This window comes from Phasianus colchicus, chromosome Z, assembly GCF_987193195.1.
Source record: "Phasianus colchicus chromosome Z, bPhaCol1.hap1.1, whole genome shotgun sequence".
NCBI lineage: Eukaryota > Metazoa > Chordata > Aves > Galliformes > Phasianidae > Phasianus > Phasianus colchicus.
The window spans coordinates 30,823,383-30,841,297 of record NC_143476.1 but is presented as its reverse complement, the minus strand read 5'-3'; the positions used below and the strand labels follow the sequence as shown (position 1 = coordinate 30,841,297).

At 41.9% G+C, this 17,915-nt stretch overlaps 2 protein-coding genes across 2 annotated transcripts in view; both read right to left on the bottom strand.

The window, feature by feature from the left end:
- The window catches only part of TMEM161B (transmembrane protein 161B), a 44,468-nt gene extending 29,426 nt beyond the window's left edge, over nucleotides 1-15,042 (bottom strand). Inside the window, exons 1-4 of the mRNA XM_031612398.2 lie at nucleotides 14,957-15,042; nucleotides 8,476-8,579; nucleotides 4,554-4,634; nucleotides 255-352 (exon numbers count right to left, since the gene is read on the bottom strand). Of these exons, the coding sequence (XP_031468258.1) occupies nucleotides 255-352; nucleotides 4,554-4,634; nucleotides 8,476-8,579; nucleotides 14,957-14,959 (286 nt within the window). The 5' untranslated portion in view covers nucleotides 14,960-15,042. The remainder of the gene's footprint in view (nucleotides 1-254; nucleotides 353-4,553; nucleotides 4,635-8,475; nucleotides 8,580-14,956) is intronic.
- A 613-nt stretch (nucleotides 15,043-15,655) lies between these two features.
- On the bottom strand, nucleotides 15,656-16,982 carry LOC116242285 (uncharacterized). The gene is made up of 2 exons (XM_031613014.2): nucleotides 16,894-16,982; nucleotides 15,656-16,727 (listed from the first exon to the last, which is right to left on the bottom strand). Exon 2 carries the CDS (start codon nucleotides 16,643-16,645, stop codon nucleotides 15,656-15,658), a length of 990 nt encoding a protein of 329 aa, XP_031468874.2. The 5' UTR covers nucleotides 16,646-16,727; nucleotides 16,894-16,982.
- Nucleotides 16,983-17,915: the final 933 nt, after the last annotated feature.

The window sequence follows — 17,915 nt, the reverse complement described above, 5'->3', positions numbered from 1 at the left end:
CAACATCAGTCAGTTACCATTTTCTCATACAAAACTATGATCTCTGTTTAAATAGACTGTGATGTGATCCTTTCCGTGTTGTCTCATACTGCTTTGGATGCCTGGCTGCATCAATTTTTGCAATCTCATTTAACACTCTTTATATCAGTTGTTGATAAAAAATATGTTCCAGCATTTACTGCAAATAAATACTTGATAGAAAATACCAGGATATACTTGATATACTACATCACTGTCAGCATCCTTCTTCTTACCAATAGTGTCCCTTTCAGTCACAGACTTCGTTTCCAGATGAAGATCAATATCTTTTGGAATGGTTAAAGGTTTGTTTTCAATGTGACCATTATATTTTCTGTAACAAAAAATACATACGCAGATTAATAAAATAAACACAGATTCCACAAAATCAACTTTTTCTTTGCATGTATAACACCATTTCAAATTTAAGAATAGTTCAGACTGCTTTTCCCTTAAATGCAAACACTTCTATCTAGTTTGCTAAAAGCAATAATTCAACTTTATAAAGAGTTAAGAAACAACAAAGCATACCAATAACTACTGGGTTTATCTTGTAACATTCTAATACACTGTGATGGTTATGCACATTGGTCTAAGTAGCTTCTATGCTGTATCCTAATCATACATTAAGACAGGAGCTGGTGGGTCCTGTTTACTCCATCCCACTGTTAGACAGACAGGAATCTGTAATGATATAATAAGTAACCCCAGCCCCAACAGTTCAGTTATGAGTACCACTATAGAGAAGAATATATCTGTCCTGCCAAACAAATATCCTGAAGACAATTGAAGCTGAAGTGACGCTTTCCAATTGAAGTCTAGGCAAGGTTCCAAACCCACTCCCCCAAAAAATCAGATTTCCCAAAATAGCATTAGGCTTTTAAGTTTGTTGCCTAAGCTAGATTAACCTAGATCCTTGAAAGATGTATCCTATCAGCCATCAATAAAAGAACTGTAAGGCAGTTCTCTAATTTAAAAGGATGGCTGCAAAAATGGCTTTGACCTATTTCAATTCATATTCTGCTTGTGAAAAAAGTAAAAACAATTATCACTGTATTAATAGCAATCCTAGAGATACAGTAGACCTTGAAAAGAAATAATAAATACATCATGCTCTTTTGGAGGAAATAGACAAAACTATGCATAGTCTGATGTTGAGACAGGGTTCAAAAACCAGGTTTCTGGTTTTAGCCATTCCTGCAGAGCACAACAGATACACAGAGGCTTTAAGAAGACCTGCAGAAAGATTAATGTGCTCCTATCATGTGTGCACAGGCGGAAAGTTTCTTATATGAAGGGAAAGACTAAGACAAACAAAGACTGATTGTCACATTGCTAGATCCTTTTTGGCTTCTAGAATTAAGCAATCTGGGGATAATCTAAGCCAGGTATTACATCTTCTGAAATATCTTTTTTTTTTTTTTACATGAATTTATTCAATCCCTTTCTGAAACACTCTGAAATTTGTTGACCTGCGCAGTGTCTTAGGGCAACTAATTTCACAATGTTTGTCCACATTAAAAAACCCTGATAACTGCCCTACTAACTTCATTCAGCATCTCCTTGTACAACATACTTTACTCCCTACCCACACTGTGCCCACTGCATACATACCTTTATCTCTGCACAGAAGCCTTACTTTTAGCCATCATCATTCCCCCTTTCTAGTTCCACTGAATTATCTTCCAAATACAGTATAAACAAAAATGTAATATATAATTTGAAGCTTTTTTATGCTTCTCAAATTTCTGGTTACAAATAACAGTTTTGAATAATGTGTTGTTTTGTTTTTTTTTTTCCACAGCAAAGAGATAAAGATCAAGAAAACTAGCTAGAGCAACAAGAGCTGTTTTTTTTTTTTTTTTCCTGGAGCTCTGAAACTATATTAACACCATCATCTTCAAAATCTCTTCCTGGGGTGCATTAAAAGGAGTGTGGCCAGCAGGTCAAGGGAGGTGATCCTCCCCTTCTACTCTGCCCTGATCAGGCGTCATCTGGAGTACTGTATCCAGTTCTGGGCCCCCCTGTAGAAAAATGACAAGGATCTCCTGGAGAGAGTGCAGTGGAGGGCCACAAAGATGATAAAGGGCCTGGAGCATCTCCCCTATGAGGAAAGGCTGAGCAAACTGGATCTGTTCAGGCTTGAGAAAAGAAGACTCAGAGGAGATCTGATTAATGTTTATAAATATCTTAAGCATGGGAGTCAGAGATATGGCCAACCGTTTTTCAGTGCTCTGTGGGGACAGGACAAGAGGAAAGGACCAAAAACTGGAGCACAGGAAGTTCTGCACCAATATGCGTAGGACCTTCACAGTGAGGCTGACAGAACACTGGAACAGGCTGCCCACAGAAGTTGTGGACTCTCCTTCTCAGAAGATGTTCAAGCCCACCTTGGTATGCACCCAACCTGTGCAGCCTGCTACCGGTTGTCTGCTTTGAGGGTGGGGTTGAACTTGATCTGTGGAGGTCCCTTCCAGCCCCTACAATTCTGTGATTCTGTGAAAATAAGCTGTACTACAAGCTCAAAACCCCTTAGAGGACTACAATAAAACAGTGTACTTTGCCAGATTTCAAAACAGCACCTCTGAAATCAGAGAAGAAGTGGATTTTCCAAAGAAATAAGACCTACTGGGACATGAGCATTAAAAAGAAGTTTATTCTACTATGAACATGTTTTTAAAGAGTAAGGTCCTCTTAGTTAAGATGTAAGCTGAGAATACAACCAGAAAGAGTCAATAAGTATTATTTTTTCATGTGATACTGGTTCTTACTATCACTCAAAGCACAAGAATTTTAATGGGCAAATTGAAAAATGAGGACAAAAATCTAAAGCACCTCTCTCAAAAATGTGTCCATGTCTAAATGAGGACTTGCTAATAATACCTTACTACAAACAACTGCCTACAGCTATTATAACTCTATTTTCTTTGTTACGTATTAATGTATTATATCAATCTGATAATAATTCAGTGACACCAACAAAATTTGCATAGACACAAAAACATTGCATCACATTTGAAGCCTTAAATGTAGCACTTTAATAGTTGAAAAGTGATTTGTATTTATGTGCCTTGAGATACAGCTTCCTGCTACTTTTCACAGTACATTTTCCAAAGATTGCAAAGTTAAAGCTTAGTTATCAGTACAAATTAACATGCCACGTTTCTACTCATCAGTGAATATGCAATTGCTCTGATGAAAGTGAACACGTGCTTTGGAAAGCAGAAGATTGGCAACACTAAGAAAAGACATTAGCAAAGTAAAATTATTTTGTATAAGGCTCCTATTTATGGACTTAAACATTTAGTTCTGTCATACCAGTTATTTTACGAACAGATAATACTGATTAGATGAACACATAAAATGTAATGCTATTCACAGTTCTTTTAATAAGTTGAAGGAAAACAAGAATGTTGTTAGATAATCAATGTCTGATTTTAAGAATATTGTGACAAATATGTATATTGAAAGATACTTATGTTAAGGGAATAACTGAAATCTTTATCCAAAACACAACAAATATGTTTCTTGAGTAACTTAAAAACTCAAAAAAAAAAAAAAAAAAGCATGAAGAATAGACTATACGTAGATTAAAACAGATGTTAGGAATTGTATGACAGTATTTCATATCAGAGTTAAACAAAAAGGACTAGAGGAAATCAAAAAGAAAGAGTGCATTTTGCTGTTTATTTTAAGCCCAGCCAATTCCGATCTTTTTAAATTTATCTTTTAATTACCACAGCAAGCTCCACCACCTCATCATCAGTCTTGGCTCTTGGTGCAGTTCTACTTCTGGTAAGACTGCTGGAGACCTTCATGATTGAATGTGAGAATCTTGTTTCCAGATGAAGTTGATGGACTGCTATCTCATCATTCCCTGTTTTCTTTCTGCTAGGTTAAACAAGTCAATCTGTTCCAGATGGCTCTTGTAAGACATGCTGTTTCCTGTATGATCCTAGTAGCCCTTCTGTTCACCTATTCAAGTCTGACCTTATTTTCCTTGAACATGAGTGAACTGAACTTTTCACAATAATCACAATAAAGTTCTACACCAGTGCTTCGTGCAAGGGGAGTAATACTTCCACTGGAAGTAAATTACTTAATAAATTCTAGGAGCATATCTACTTTTATCACAGCTGTGTAAGAGAGTAATGGTTCAGATCAACAATCCTACACTAAAGTACATTCAAATCTTGCCTAAAAATGAGGAGCTTCAACCTACAGAAGATTTGCTTTCCTCAGACTCCATGACATGAGTAGATTGATTAAAAAAATCCCTGTAACCAAATTAGCAATTTCACAAACAACATTTAAGAACTGGGAATCATTCACTGCTGCACAATTTGGAAATGTTCAATCTCTAGTAAAACAAAAGAACACAGTTCAGTACAGACCTGTGATAACACAAGTATTGCAGTCATACGCAACAAGCAGTTTTAGAATCACAGAAGACAGAAGTTGGCCAAAGCTGTTATACAGATCATACAAAAAAAAAAAAAAGAGGTGGGAGAAAGAAGCTTAAAACAAGTACTTACCTATCTTTCTTGCTTTTCCCTCTTTGTTTCCCTGCAAGAATCCGTAGTTCTTCTTCAGTAGGATGTTGATACCATCGTAAACTAAAGGAAAAGAAAATTGCAAGTAACACATCATCAGCACTAGCAATATAGAATGATTAAAAAAAAAAAAACAACAAACAAAACTTAAGTATATATCAACACAGATCTATATGTATACTAAAATAGCAGTCATTTGCAACATCTAAACAAAATACCCTGCTTGGACTGAAAAACAACATCTGACCTTCACTTCTCTTCAGCACAAGTTACTTACCAGATACCATTAGAAAGTTTTACAGCTACCCCTTCACAACATGCCCTTCACTTCTCAAAGCAAGCAACTATTACCCAACTTTTTTCTTAAACAGCCAAGATCATAATATCTGTATTTCTGCCCTAAGCAACATCATCCCAGTGATATCTCAACACTTACTAGGAAAAGGACAGCAGCTTACAAAAGGACAGACAGGTAAACATTAAAATATGAAGCTGCTGCCTACAAAAATATTTGCATATTCTACTATCTCAGTTATGGATTCGCACAAGAGTTATTTAAAAAACCAAAATTCACTAATTTACATGTAAACTGTACAATTTTCCACTTTCACACACAAATGCACCATCCATTTATTCATTTGCTTAAAAGGCAAGTGGTGGCAAGGAAACTCTGAAGTGGGAAAAAAAGATGGCTTAGGCTCAGTAATTTTATTCAAATTTCTAAGCAAAAACCTTAGTAGCTCAAGCACAGTCTTGTGTACAGTAAAAGTAAGGTGCCCTTCAGATTTTGGATGGCTGTCACTCTGATTCTTCTGCTAAAATGTTAAGGCAGAGAAGTCTACTATGCATAGAAACATACCTGGAAGATTTATCAGTTTTAACGTACGAGTATTTTTCTTGAGAAGGCTACTGATTTATGATATAGTTTAATACAAGGAAATTAGCAAGAGAGAGCAATGGTATCCATAACTATTATTATTACTCAAGTTGGAAAAATCTCATTAAGTAGAATCCAAATGTACATCAGCTGATGCTACAGACAAAATTCTGGTTTTGTTTAGTATGCTAACACAAAACAAGAATACTTAAACCACAACTTGGTGTTCATTACACTGCAAAAAGCATTGCAAGTGATTCAAAATTACAAGTAGAAGTAACAGTATACAAAAAGGTGTTGCTTTGGTGTTTGCTTTGTTTTTTTTTTTTAATTTAAAAAAGCTTACAGGTCTTCAATTTAAAATCTCAGAAACAAACAAAAAAAAGTGAACACATTTTCATTAAGTTAGAAGTTGGGGAAAAAAAAGTTTGCATTTGCTTAAAACTGAGATTCCACAACTGATTACTCTGTAGCTTTGATAGAGTTTACCAGTACAAACATGCCCCAGTTAATTTGAATGATTGCCTTTAATGACTGTAGAACAGAACATCACTTTTCTCCAGAACTGGCTTGGAAACAGGACAAGAGAGGCTGAGAAAAGCAACATTTTGGTAGAGACAGACTTACTAGTTAAAAATGCAAAGGCCTGGGTAGATACTTTGGCTGCCAATTCACTGACTTCAATAAATACGAATGTTCATATTCTGATCAAGTCCTGAAAAGGTTTGTATTCCTTTTCAAATAAGTATCACAGAATCACAGAATCGTAGGGGTTGGAAGGGACCTCCAGAGATCATCGAGTCCAACCCCCCAAATTGTGTTTCGGCAGTTAAAGATAACCATCTACTCTACAAATGAAAAAAACAACTTCTGTCTGTCTATTCTAACAACTGTTTTAAATTTTGAAATGTCTATATTCCATTTTAATGTACTTTGAATGTACACATATGGACATCTTGAAACCAGCTGGTCATTTGAAGGTTCTGAATTTTCCTCATAAAATGTTTACCTCCTCTCCCCTTTAGCAAGGACTACCCCCTAAAGATATTTCAGATTACTTCTTTAGAAAAGTCTCCCAACTCTTCCAAAGAAAAACATTTAGGTCAAATAACTTAAACCAGCTTTGGTGATCACAATCTAGTTGAAAATAATATATTGACAGGAAAGGACAAAGATCTAGTAACTTTTCCTAGGAAAGCTGGACTTGACTGTGTGTATAGAACACACTCCACCATTCTGCTTACAGAAATCCATCTAAGAAAACACTTTGCAAATGGACAACTTAGGAAAGTAGGTTTATATATGCTAATCAGATAAACTATGAAAAAAATGTTTTCTTTCTGACATAAAATTCAGATTCTTGTTTTAGTAAAGCTCCTGACTTGCTTTTATTTCTGAAACAGCGAAGTGTTCACAGCTCTTTACAAAGTTATAGTATTCAGTATTATTCATAACGACTGAAATTACAACACACTAGAATAGTTACCTTATAAATAGCATGCTGAAAAGCAACAATGAGATTTTCAAGGTTACTAACATGAAAGGCAATGAGACACCCACTGACCTCAGTGGGAGCAGAATTCCAAAGCGCTAGCGCAGAAATTCTGCTTTATGTACTTATCTGTACAAAGATTAAAACCTGTGCAAAGATTAAAAACAAGAAAGGGTGGCCAAAAACATATTTGAACAGCAAATCTTTCACTAGCACAACATTTGCCTTAGAATACGAATACAGAGACTGAAAATGCCATACAAATGAAGGACACAGGCATAATATTGTGCAATCCTTAAAAAAAAAAAAAAAAAAAAAGTTCTAAAACAGACATTAAAACAAATGTTTAAATACAATATAAAAAGCAGACTATGTCATTTGAAATGTAACTGATACAACACTACGAGAGTAACACACTATAAACAATGAAGATATAAAGTTTCATATTCACTGAAAATTTTCTAGAGCTCATCTACGGTATAATATTGTTTTTAGGGAAAAAAAAAGAGGTTGTCAATACCCTGTAAGTTTGGTCAACAATGAAACTTCTCAAAACAGCTAGGAGTATGATTCCCATTTGCATCATCTGCACATTGATTACTCTGTCTTCCACCTCACCACCATTATTGTGATACTTAACACACATTTATTTGTGTTTTAAATATCACATTAGTGACATTTTTCATTGGCAATCATTTAGAAATTGAAAAGGAAAAACTAAGAAGGAAAAAAAAAAAAAAAAGGGCATTCCAAGATATTGAGGAGAAAAAAAGCAGTGGAAAACTATACAAGATTAGTTAAGACTACTTTGGAATATACTATCATTTAAGGAAACTCTTTCAGAAATCAAGGAGCAGTTGCAGTGTTCTCCAAATTTTAACAGTTCCAAAAGACATCATACTACCTCCTAATCATTCAAAGTGTTTTTCTTCCCAGTAGAAAAAACAAAGCATCTCTGTTTCTTCTAATATATAAGATACTTAATCACATTCAAACCAGCTGCTGTTTTTATTTATAATGGATACTGTCACACAGGGAATGCTCCTCTTGCAACACTTTATATCTGTTTAAGCTATCATTATGAAGCACTATATTTATAAATTATTAAATTTATAGTAATCGTGTTCTACAAAGTTCTCAAAAAACACATTTTTTAATAAATACCTAAGCGCTTTGTTTATGCAAGGATAATCAGTACAACTGTCATAAATACTGAGAAAGAAGTCCTTTGATTCTCAACAGAATTTACTTTAGCTTTTCAATATTAAATTACAGCTTGTACGTTTAGTAAGGTAAGAGCTGGAAAACAGCTAGCTTTAACACAATTAACAGCAACAAGTCTATTCTTTTACACCTAAATACCTTGAACCTGCAAGTCAGGTCTCACTAGTAAAGTTCAGTAAAGCTGAGTAAAGTTCAAGAATAGCAAGTAGATTAATTACTTTTCAAGACAAATCAAATTAGTAATGTTCTACTGCAGTGCGTAGTTGCTTTACCACATTCACACACCGTGTATCAACAGTTTCTTATCTTACCTGCCACTACAGAGAAGCCAACGAGCAAGAGAATAGTGAGGTATGATCTTCTGTATGACACTAGCCATTACCATGGTAACCACCAACTGTACGCCTATCACACCCTGTAGAGGAATAAGTTAACAAGTCAGTATGTGCTTTAAAATCTGCTGAAGTAACTTTCTGTTTGTTCCCATATTTTAAAAACACCTTCATGTAGCTGGGATAACATTTTTTTATTTTTTAATCTAGAAGGTAAAAACCTCATGTGGTATCAGTGTTCAGGAAATTCCCTGGAACCTGCAATAACCCACTGCATCCTTTACCAAAGAAAAAGGCATCACAAGGTCAGCAGCATCAGCACCCTGCCAGCTTCTAACAGTGCCTTAACTCAATAGGTTGGGATGCCACATGCTAATATGGCACTCCACAAGATACTCCACTGTACAATTAAATCACTCATCACAATCTTGCTGTTTGTGGTCTCTTTCTCTTCAACGTGATTTAATACCTGACACCCTCCAAATCCACCAGACTTCACCATTTACAACATCTATCTCTTGAAATTTAAGCCTCCTGTTAATACAGAGCATTTGCTCCTTACTGCACCAATGGCATAGATGGTGAAGGGAAGGTGCACAATAATACAATATATAAGATACACTGATTATCTTTTCTCCCTTCCAACAACTTTTTTTTTTAAATATATTAGAAATTGTGCTGTCAATTCTGCTTTCACAAAAAATTGCAGTCCAATCAAATGTAATGGCTGATGCCCAGTACCATCTTTAATGGAACATGATTTAAAAATATAAAGATAGCATAAACTACCATTTTCCATTTGTAATCACTGAAAATGAATGTTACCAGACTTCTCATAATGAGGTTTCAATTATCAACTGAAATACTTGTTACATTTATCAATTAAGTACTTGTTACATCTTTACAACTTGAAATAACATATTTGGGTTTTCTTCAGCTGTTTTGGCCTGGAACTTATAAATAGAAGGAAGAACAAATTTGTACTTTATCTAATAGCACAAGGATAAGGGAGGCTGATTTTAAACTAAAAGAGGGGAGATTTACACTAAATATTAAGGGAATTTTTCTTCAGAGGGCAGTGAGGACCTGGCACAGCTGCCTACAGAAGCTGTGGGTAACCCACCCCTGGATGTGCTCAGGGCCAGGATGGATGGGGCCCTGAGCAGCCTGAGCTGGGAGGGAGCAGCCCTGCCCACAGCAGGAGATTAGAACTGGGTAGACTTTAAGGTCCCTTCCAACCAAAACCATTCTGTGATCAAAGTCTCTCCAGTGCTCCTTAAATTGCTGCCATCAATTCTTTGATACAACTCAAAAGAACTGACTGAACTTCCCTTCAGCAAAACCAGGGATTACTGCAATAACTTTTTTTGCAAGGAGCAAGTAATAGCACAGATTGTGATATTTCCTCTAATAACATACTATGTGGAAAACACAACATTTTGCTAACACTTACCTGTATACATTTATGCACTACTTATATGAATACACTCTGGAAGAAATATATACCATCCCAAGCTATCTTTAATTACAGAACTGCTTTTCCCCACAGAAAACCACAAAACAGAGGGATTATTCCAATTCAGGTTCTACCTAAATCAAAGCTCCCACACACTTTTAAGTCTTCCCATTACCACTAATATTAGTTTAGATACTCATTTCAAGAACACAAAGGCAGATTAGGTACTGGTTCCAACCAATATCTTCTGTTTTACTTGACAAACTCTAAATTAGCAGACATGATTCAGAATTTAAAAATCTATCCCTACTTAACAGAATATAACTTGTTTAAAGGGGAAGACATCAAAGGACGAAGCTCTTTTACAAGACAAAATCTTCTGCAAGAAACAATGAGCTCAAACTGGAACGCAGGATGTTCTGCGGGAAGATGCTTCTGTGCTGGGCAAGTGACAGACTAAACAAACATTAGAGACAGAAGTCAGAACCTTACAGATCAGAGAGACACTGCTGTCAATTTGTGAACAACTGAAAATCCCTCAGCCCCAAGGTAAGAAGACTGTAAAAGACAGTTAAATCACTTTCTCTTCAAAACAGGGGCTGGCTAGTAACCCCATGGTCAATGCCTCAAGCAAGACAGAACAACCACAGTGACTATAATGCCTAATAAGTTGCAGACTTGTGTTTTCATTACAGAGGAAGATCTTTGGTCAGAGGTCTTTCAATATCTTGATTGCTCAGTTCCAGGACCTTGAAGTACTTATGGCATCATTACTTCTGTTTGTGCTACAGAGAACATATTTTATAAGAGAGCTTTCAATAAAACATAATAAAGAATTCCTAAGCAGTCTACAATGGAACTGTTTGCAGTTACATTAAAGGATAAGACAGACACACTGTTAAAAATCTTTAAAAATGACAGGCCCAAAAGGCACTATGGTAAGTTTGAACAAAGTGCAACCTACATTTCAGCCTTCACAGTCTATAGCTCTAGCACTACATAATTAGAGACACTGCTACTGATAAACAAGAGAACAAAAAGTAAAAATAAGTATGATAAAGCTTCCATACTCTTATCTACAAATGATGTGTGCTCATAACACAAACATAGCTACCTCATAATATTAACAGAAAATATGAACACTGTTAAAAGTACTTCTTCCTAGAGTATATTTTTATATTTACAGAACATGCAAAGCAAGAATAATCAAGGTTAATTGTTTTATCAAAGACAACTCTTCAGGCCCCACATTTTGACCTTGCCCAAGGTTATTCTCCTGCTGACTGTTTTTTTCCTTGCTCTATCACATACATATATGCTACTAATACTCAATACCTAGATTTACTCAAGGCTTCAAAACTACTTAGTCTGTAACAATATCTATAACAACCACAAACTACCCTCCTACTCTTCCCCTCTCCCCCCAGTTGCAGGATGAAGGCCATGATTTGAAGCCAGCAGTTGCATACACTGGGATTAGTTGGAATAGCACACCAGCCAAACAACGACATGCTTGAGAGAACAGACAGAAGAACACAGCTTCATGTTCAGAAATATAATGACAGTTACTTATTTCTGAAGTGACAATTCTTGTAAAAACAAGTTTGTTTTACAGAACAAATGATGCATCAAGTGGCATGAAGAATACACAAGGAATTCAGGACCACCAACTGCTCACCTCCATGTACCTCTTCTGTCTTGGCCAGTGCTTTCCCCATGTTCAAAGGAGGGTCATAGACTGGTGGACAGGAGTCAGAAGCTGCATGACTCCCTTTGAATCAAGGTACGTCATTTAAAAATCAAACTACAGTCTTGTCAGCCAACATCATTTTATTCTCCATGAAACAAGAAACAAGAATGCTCCCTAAACATCACAATTACAAATTAAGGATCATTAGGAATATCAAACTATTGTTGTAGAAGTCTCATGACTGGAACCAAACCATTTTTGAAGTCACAGAATTATCATTACTACTGAAGTAATCAATAGAGAACGCGCCTTGGGCAGAAAATCAGTACATATTCAATGCAGTATTAAATTACAGGCAAAACCAGTTCAGAGAACTGATCTACAACGGAGAAAAAGAAGGTACAAGATTATGTTAAAAGATTTTTAAGATCTACCATAACTATATTCACCTAATTGACACATAAACTGTGGAAGCTCTCATCCTAATTTTATAGAAGGCTTTGCCATTGCAAGAATCATTCCAGGAACAAGAAGTGGAAAACATCTAGTGCCTCTGCAGTACAGCCCAAACACTATGGCAGAATTAAAATGCTTGCACAGAATTGTGAACATAATGAACATTACAGGTAGAAAGATCAGCCCTGATAGCCACAGCTAAGGGTTGTACAGCCAGTCAGTTGTTGTGACAACAGTTTGTGAGCCTATTGATACAAAAGAAACCGTTGTACACTTCATTTTGCCACTGAAGCAGAACTGGAGAATGCAACTTCCACACAGTCTACAGATAGACTATCAAAGACTATATTTTCAAGTGACGTAGCATCCTTACTTATGATTCCATAACATTTGTCGATACAACCAGCAACTATTAAGGGAAAGTGGAAATGATTTCTCAAGCTTATAGGAAGCATTTAATGGACTGCACCGTAGAGTGCTGAGGGAGCTGGTGGACGTGGTTGCCAAGCCACTCTCCATCATCCTTTGACAGTCCTGGCTAACCGGGATTTCCCAGCAGACTGGAGACTGGCAAATGACGCCCATCTTCAAAAAGGGCTGGAAAGATAATCCTGGTAGCTACAGACCTATCAGTCTCACATCAGTGCCAGGAAAGATTATGAAGCAGATAATCTAAAGAGCCATCATCCATCTATTAAAGGTCAACCAGGGATCAGGCCCAATAAATATGGGTTTATGAATGGTAAGATCCTGCTTGACAAACAGGATTTCATTCTTTGACAAGGTGACCAGCTTAGTAGATGAAGGTAAGGCAGTTAATGTGGTCTACCTGGACTTCAGTAAAGCCTTTGACACTGTCCCCCACAACATCCTGGAGAGGCTGGCTGCCCACCATTTGGATGGGTGTACACTCCACTGGGTGAAACACTGGCTGGATGGCAGGGCCCAAAGAGTTGTGGTCAATGGAGTGAAATCCAGTTTGTGGCTGGTCACAAGTGGTGTCCCCCAGGGCTTGGTACTGGGGCTGCTTCTATTTAACATCTTTAGTAACAATCCTGATGAGGGGATTGCACCCTTAGTAAGTCCGCAGATGACACCAAGTTGGGAGGGAGTGCTGATCTGCCTGAGGGGAGAAAGGCACTACAGAGGGACCTGGATGGACTGGATTGATGGACCAAAGTTAACTGTATGAGTTTCAATAGGGCCAAGTGTCGGGTCCTGTGTTTCAGTCACAACAACCCCAGGCAACCCTACAGACTTGGGGAGGAGTGACTGGAAAGCTGCCTGATGGACCTTGGTGGACTGATGGACAGTCAGCTGAATATGAACCAGCAGTGTACCCAGTTGGCCAAGAAAGCCAATGGCATCCTGGCTTGTATCAGGAATGGTGTGGTCTAGGGAAGTCATCCTGCTCCTGTACTCGGCACTGGTGAGGCCTCACCTTGAGTACTGTGTTCAGTTTTGGGCACCTCAGTAACGGTCACTGAGGTGCTGGAGCAGGCCCAAAGAAGGGGACAAGGGCTTGGAGAACATGCCCTTGGAGAGACCGAAGGAACTGGGGCTTTTTAGTCTAGGGAAGAGGAGGCTGAAGGAAAACCTTACTGCTCTCTTCAAACACCTGAAAGGTGATTGCAGCGAAAGCAGGATTTGTCTCTTCTCACTGGTGACAGGATGAGGGAAATGCCTCAAGTTGTGCCAGGAGGGGTCAGGAAAACCCTCTTTACGGAAAGGTTTGGTAAGCACTGGAATAGGCTCTCCAGGGAGAGTCACCATTCCCAAATGTGTTTAAAAACCATTTGGATGTGGTGCTCAGGGACATGATTTAGTGGAGGGTTGTTAGAGTTACGGTAGTTTCGTTTGGTTGTGACTGGACTTGATGATCTTTAAGGTCTTTTGCAACCTGAGCAATTCTGTGATTCTAATGGTATTCAAATAAGGGCCACGTTGAAAGGAAAACCAAATAATTCTTTACAACTTCCCAAACTAGCTTGAAATGGAATGGTGGGACAACAGAATAAGAGGAATATTACAAGAATTTTAGAGTCAATATTCTACCCTCAAAGGAAAAGTGGGGGGGAAAAAAAATGAAAAAAAGAAAAGGAGGAAGTGGGAAAGAAAACAGCACAGCTCCTTTCAGGTTGCAAGATGTACATAATCAAGGAACAGATAATTAGAACCAGTTTGTTAAATATTTCAGTATTAGATGAGTTAAGTATCTGATTTCGCCCAAAGCACAACTTCAAAGTGGAGACACTAAGCAAGATCTGCGGCACTTGGACAAATGCTGTCCATAGCTAAAATGATGTACTGACATTTATAACAATATGCACCAACAGAACATACAGAATATATGTTTATACCAAAAACCATATATCATTGTGGTGCCCAACCATATGCAGAATAGGTATCTTGAAAGGAGACCCCTCAACTCAGATAACTCAGGTATTTCGTACTGTAATTAAGGCCAAGTGCAGGGCCCACCCCAGCTTTATAGATGCACTCACCCAACACTCACACCTCTGCAATTCAATCCACTGACACCCAGGCTGCCTGTAGCACTACACTAACTACGCCAACCAGGCTTTGCTCTCCTGCTGTCCATCGAAGCTCATTTCCCGTCTATTATCCCACGTGCAACGCCTGCACTAATAGTTAGAAAACGCAGCCCGGTTTTTCAATCAGCCTAGCATTCCAGCGTGCCGCCCCGCACACACAGCACAGCCCCGTCCAACCCCGGGGCACTGAAAAAGAAGGAGCATTACAACCGACGGAAGCGTTCGGTAGAAGTCTGCAGGCAAACCCCAGCTAACACGAAGTCCCGCCCTGCCCCCTGCGCCGCGACCCGCCGCCCCGCTCACCATGCTGCTCCAGCCGGCGCCGCCCGCCGCTCCAGCCGCCCGCCCCGACCCCTCTCGCAGCGCATAAATCCGCCGCCCGGCCCCGCTCCGCCCGGCCCGGCCCCGCTCCGCTCCGCCGCGGCGGCCCAGCGCCCCGCCAGGCCCCGCGCCGGCTGCAGACGGCCGAGGTCACGCAACGGCCCCGCCGGCGCCAGGCCCCGCCGGGCTGCCCGAAGAAACGCCTGAGCGAAAGTGCTAACGGAGACTAGAGGCCGAGCCGCAGACACGGCCCCGCGCTTCGCGTCCGGCTCCCGCCGAACGCAGAGACGGAGAAGGCGGGATGAGGCGCCCGGCGAGCCGCGGTGCCGCCCAGCCGCCGGCTCCCAGACCGGCAGGCGCGGCGAGGGCTCCCAGCGCGGCGCAGAGCACCGCCACAGCGGCACGGGCACCGGCACGGACGGCCCGGGGGGTGCGCGTGTGCCGCTTTCGCGCATGCGCCGTAGCGCCGCTCTGCGTGAGGCGGGACGTCTGCGGCCATACGACGCACGCGCGCGAGGCGACGCGGCGCTGAATTGGACGAGCGAGACGCGACGACGCTCCGCCCCGTCAGGGCAGCGGTTTGCGGGGTGTGTGTGAAGGGGGAACGGTCTGGAAAGAACAGACACTGCGAACAACTCGTGCTTGTGCGTTCTAATCTTTTATTGGAAATGCGTGACCCCGCTAGAGGGGCCGGGGGCGCCGCCTCTTGCAGGGCGGAGGATCGCGCTGGGCGCTGCCGGCCCTCCTCTTGGTGGGGCGCCGGCGCCCCCCAGCCGAGCGCTTCCTGCCCCGGCCGCGAGCGGAGGGGCCGCGGCTGCGGCGCTGGGCAGAGGGACCGGCTGCCTCGGGAGCCGGCTCCTGGCCGGGACCTGTGCCGAGGGCCCCGCTGGACGTGCCGGGGAGCTCCTCTGCGTCGGGACCCGCGGAGCTGCCGGAGGGCACGGCGCTGGGCTCGACGGTCCCCTGCGGAGCGGTGCCGGGACCGGACGGGGCCGCGGGGCCGTCCTCGTGCTCCTGGGCAGCGCCGGGGTCTTCGAGGCCCAGCAGCCTCCGGGCCTCCTGGCCGCACCGGCTCTCGATGGTTGTGATGAGGGCGTCGATGAGCGGTGCGGTGATGGGTCCCAGGGCGTGCTCTGTGCAGTCCACCAGGACGTCCCTGTCCGGCCCCACCTGGCAGAGGAATGCCAGGATCATGCTCTTGACCCAGTCGATCTTCCACCATCGCAGCTCCCCGTTGCGGCGCAGTTCCTGCTCCAGCCAGGGCAGCACCGGGTTGAGGACGTTTCGTCGGACCCTGAAAAGTGCCGCCCACTCCTCCAGCAGGAGGCCGCCCACTCTCTCCGGCTCCGCCGCCATGGGCTCAGGGGACAGTGGTGGAAGGGGGGGAAGAAGGTCCTCGTCGCTGTCGGGACCGGTGGCAGTGGTGGTGCCGAAGCCGACGGGCACCGGCACTGCGGGCGGGGAGACGACGCAATCCACGTACTGGTTGTCTCCCCGCACGGAGACCCGGATGGTCTCCATGGCCGTCCTGCACAGCGGGCAGCTGTCCCTCAGCCTCGCCCACCGCTGGATGCAGCCAAGGCAGAAACTGTGATTGCATGGAATAGCTTGGGCCACGTCCTGCCGCACCTCGCGGCAGACGGGACACATCCATGCCTCTTCTGCAGCCATGATCTTCTCGCTGCAGGCACTGGGAGAACCGAGGATGACGAGTTGTTCTCCTTCAAAGCAGCTGCGGCGGTGGTGTCTCGCCCTGCAAGAGGAAGGGAGGTCACAGTCACTCGCTGTCCCAGGGTGTGCGAGTCCTCTGCAGAAAGCCCCCCCAAGCCCGTTGTTGGGCCGTCTTGTGCTCCCCGCTGGCACGGGGCCAGGCTCCCCACGGCTGCCCTGAGGGACCCAGGTGTCCCCGCACCACTCACCTCCGCTGCTGCGGGTGCACTCAGTAGGGTCCCAGCTGCCTGCACTAGGCAGGGCCGGGGAAACAGGAGCGATACTGCGGGGTCAGGCACTGAGATGCTGCAAACAGCCCCAGGCACGACCCAGCACAGCACAGCGAAAACCTTGCTCGACCTCCAAGCCTCGCAGAGCTGCTCAGCACGGTCCAGGAACGAGCCAGACTGAGCCAGGCTCTGCCGGCACCCCACTATGAGCAGTGAGGGCACAGCTGTCACAATCGTCACCCGGTGATGTCACAGCCTGTTGCTCAGGGACATCACCATGGTCTGTCCGCCCCCACAGCACCCACTCGTGTTTCAGATATTACCTTCTTTTCCTGTTCGTGATTTGCTGTACCTTCCCCTTCATTCTTGTCCATCTTTTATGCTTGACATTTGACATTAATGCACAGGCCTTTCTTTTTGTCTGATTAAACCAACTCTAATTGTTCATATATTGTCATTTTCAAACAAGCCCTTTCAGTTCTCTTACATTAAAAGGGAATAATCAAATTGAACTGAATGAAAAATATTCGCAAAAATAAATTACATTCTTTCTGGTATGCCTGTATCACATCTGAAATAATTTTTCTAACATCCTGAAGTTTTATGGAGCACAGGGAAACTCGGGTGTATTGGAAGCTATGCGTTTCTCTTTCTTAAATGCTCAAGCTGGTTATCCTACAGAATTGAACTACTGATGATTGCTCTATACACGTGAGCAAGTGGCTGACAATGTCTCACTGTCATTTAACCTCCATACTGTACAGCTTCTTGGCCAGCTTCCAACCAAACCAATTTGAAAGATGAAGTTTTTACAGTATCCATGAAAGTATGAAGCCAGTGTAAAGATGAGACCCTCAGTACTGCCACCAAGAGTAGCACTTCAGTGTGAACTTACCCTAATAAAATCCATGTGGAGAAGCACACTAAAGACAAGTGAAACGTCAACTGGCCCTCCTGTCTTATTCATACATGAACAAATCCATGTTCAAGACACAAATACA

Bases quoted from the DNA above. Each gene is read 5' to 3' on its own strand.
- LOC116242285 (XM_031613014.2), bottom strand. From the start codon at position 16,645: ATGGCTGCAGAAGAGGCATGGATGTGTCCCGTCTGCCGCGAGGTGCGG.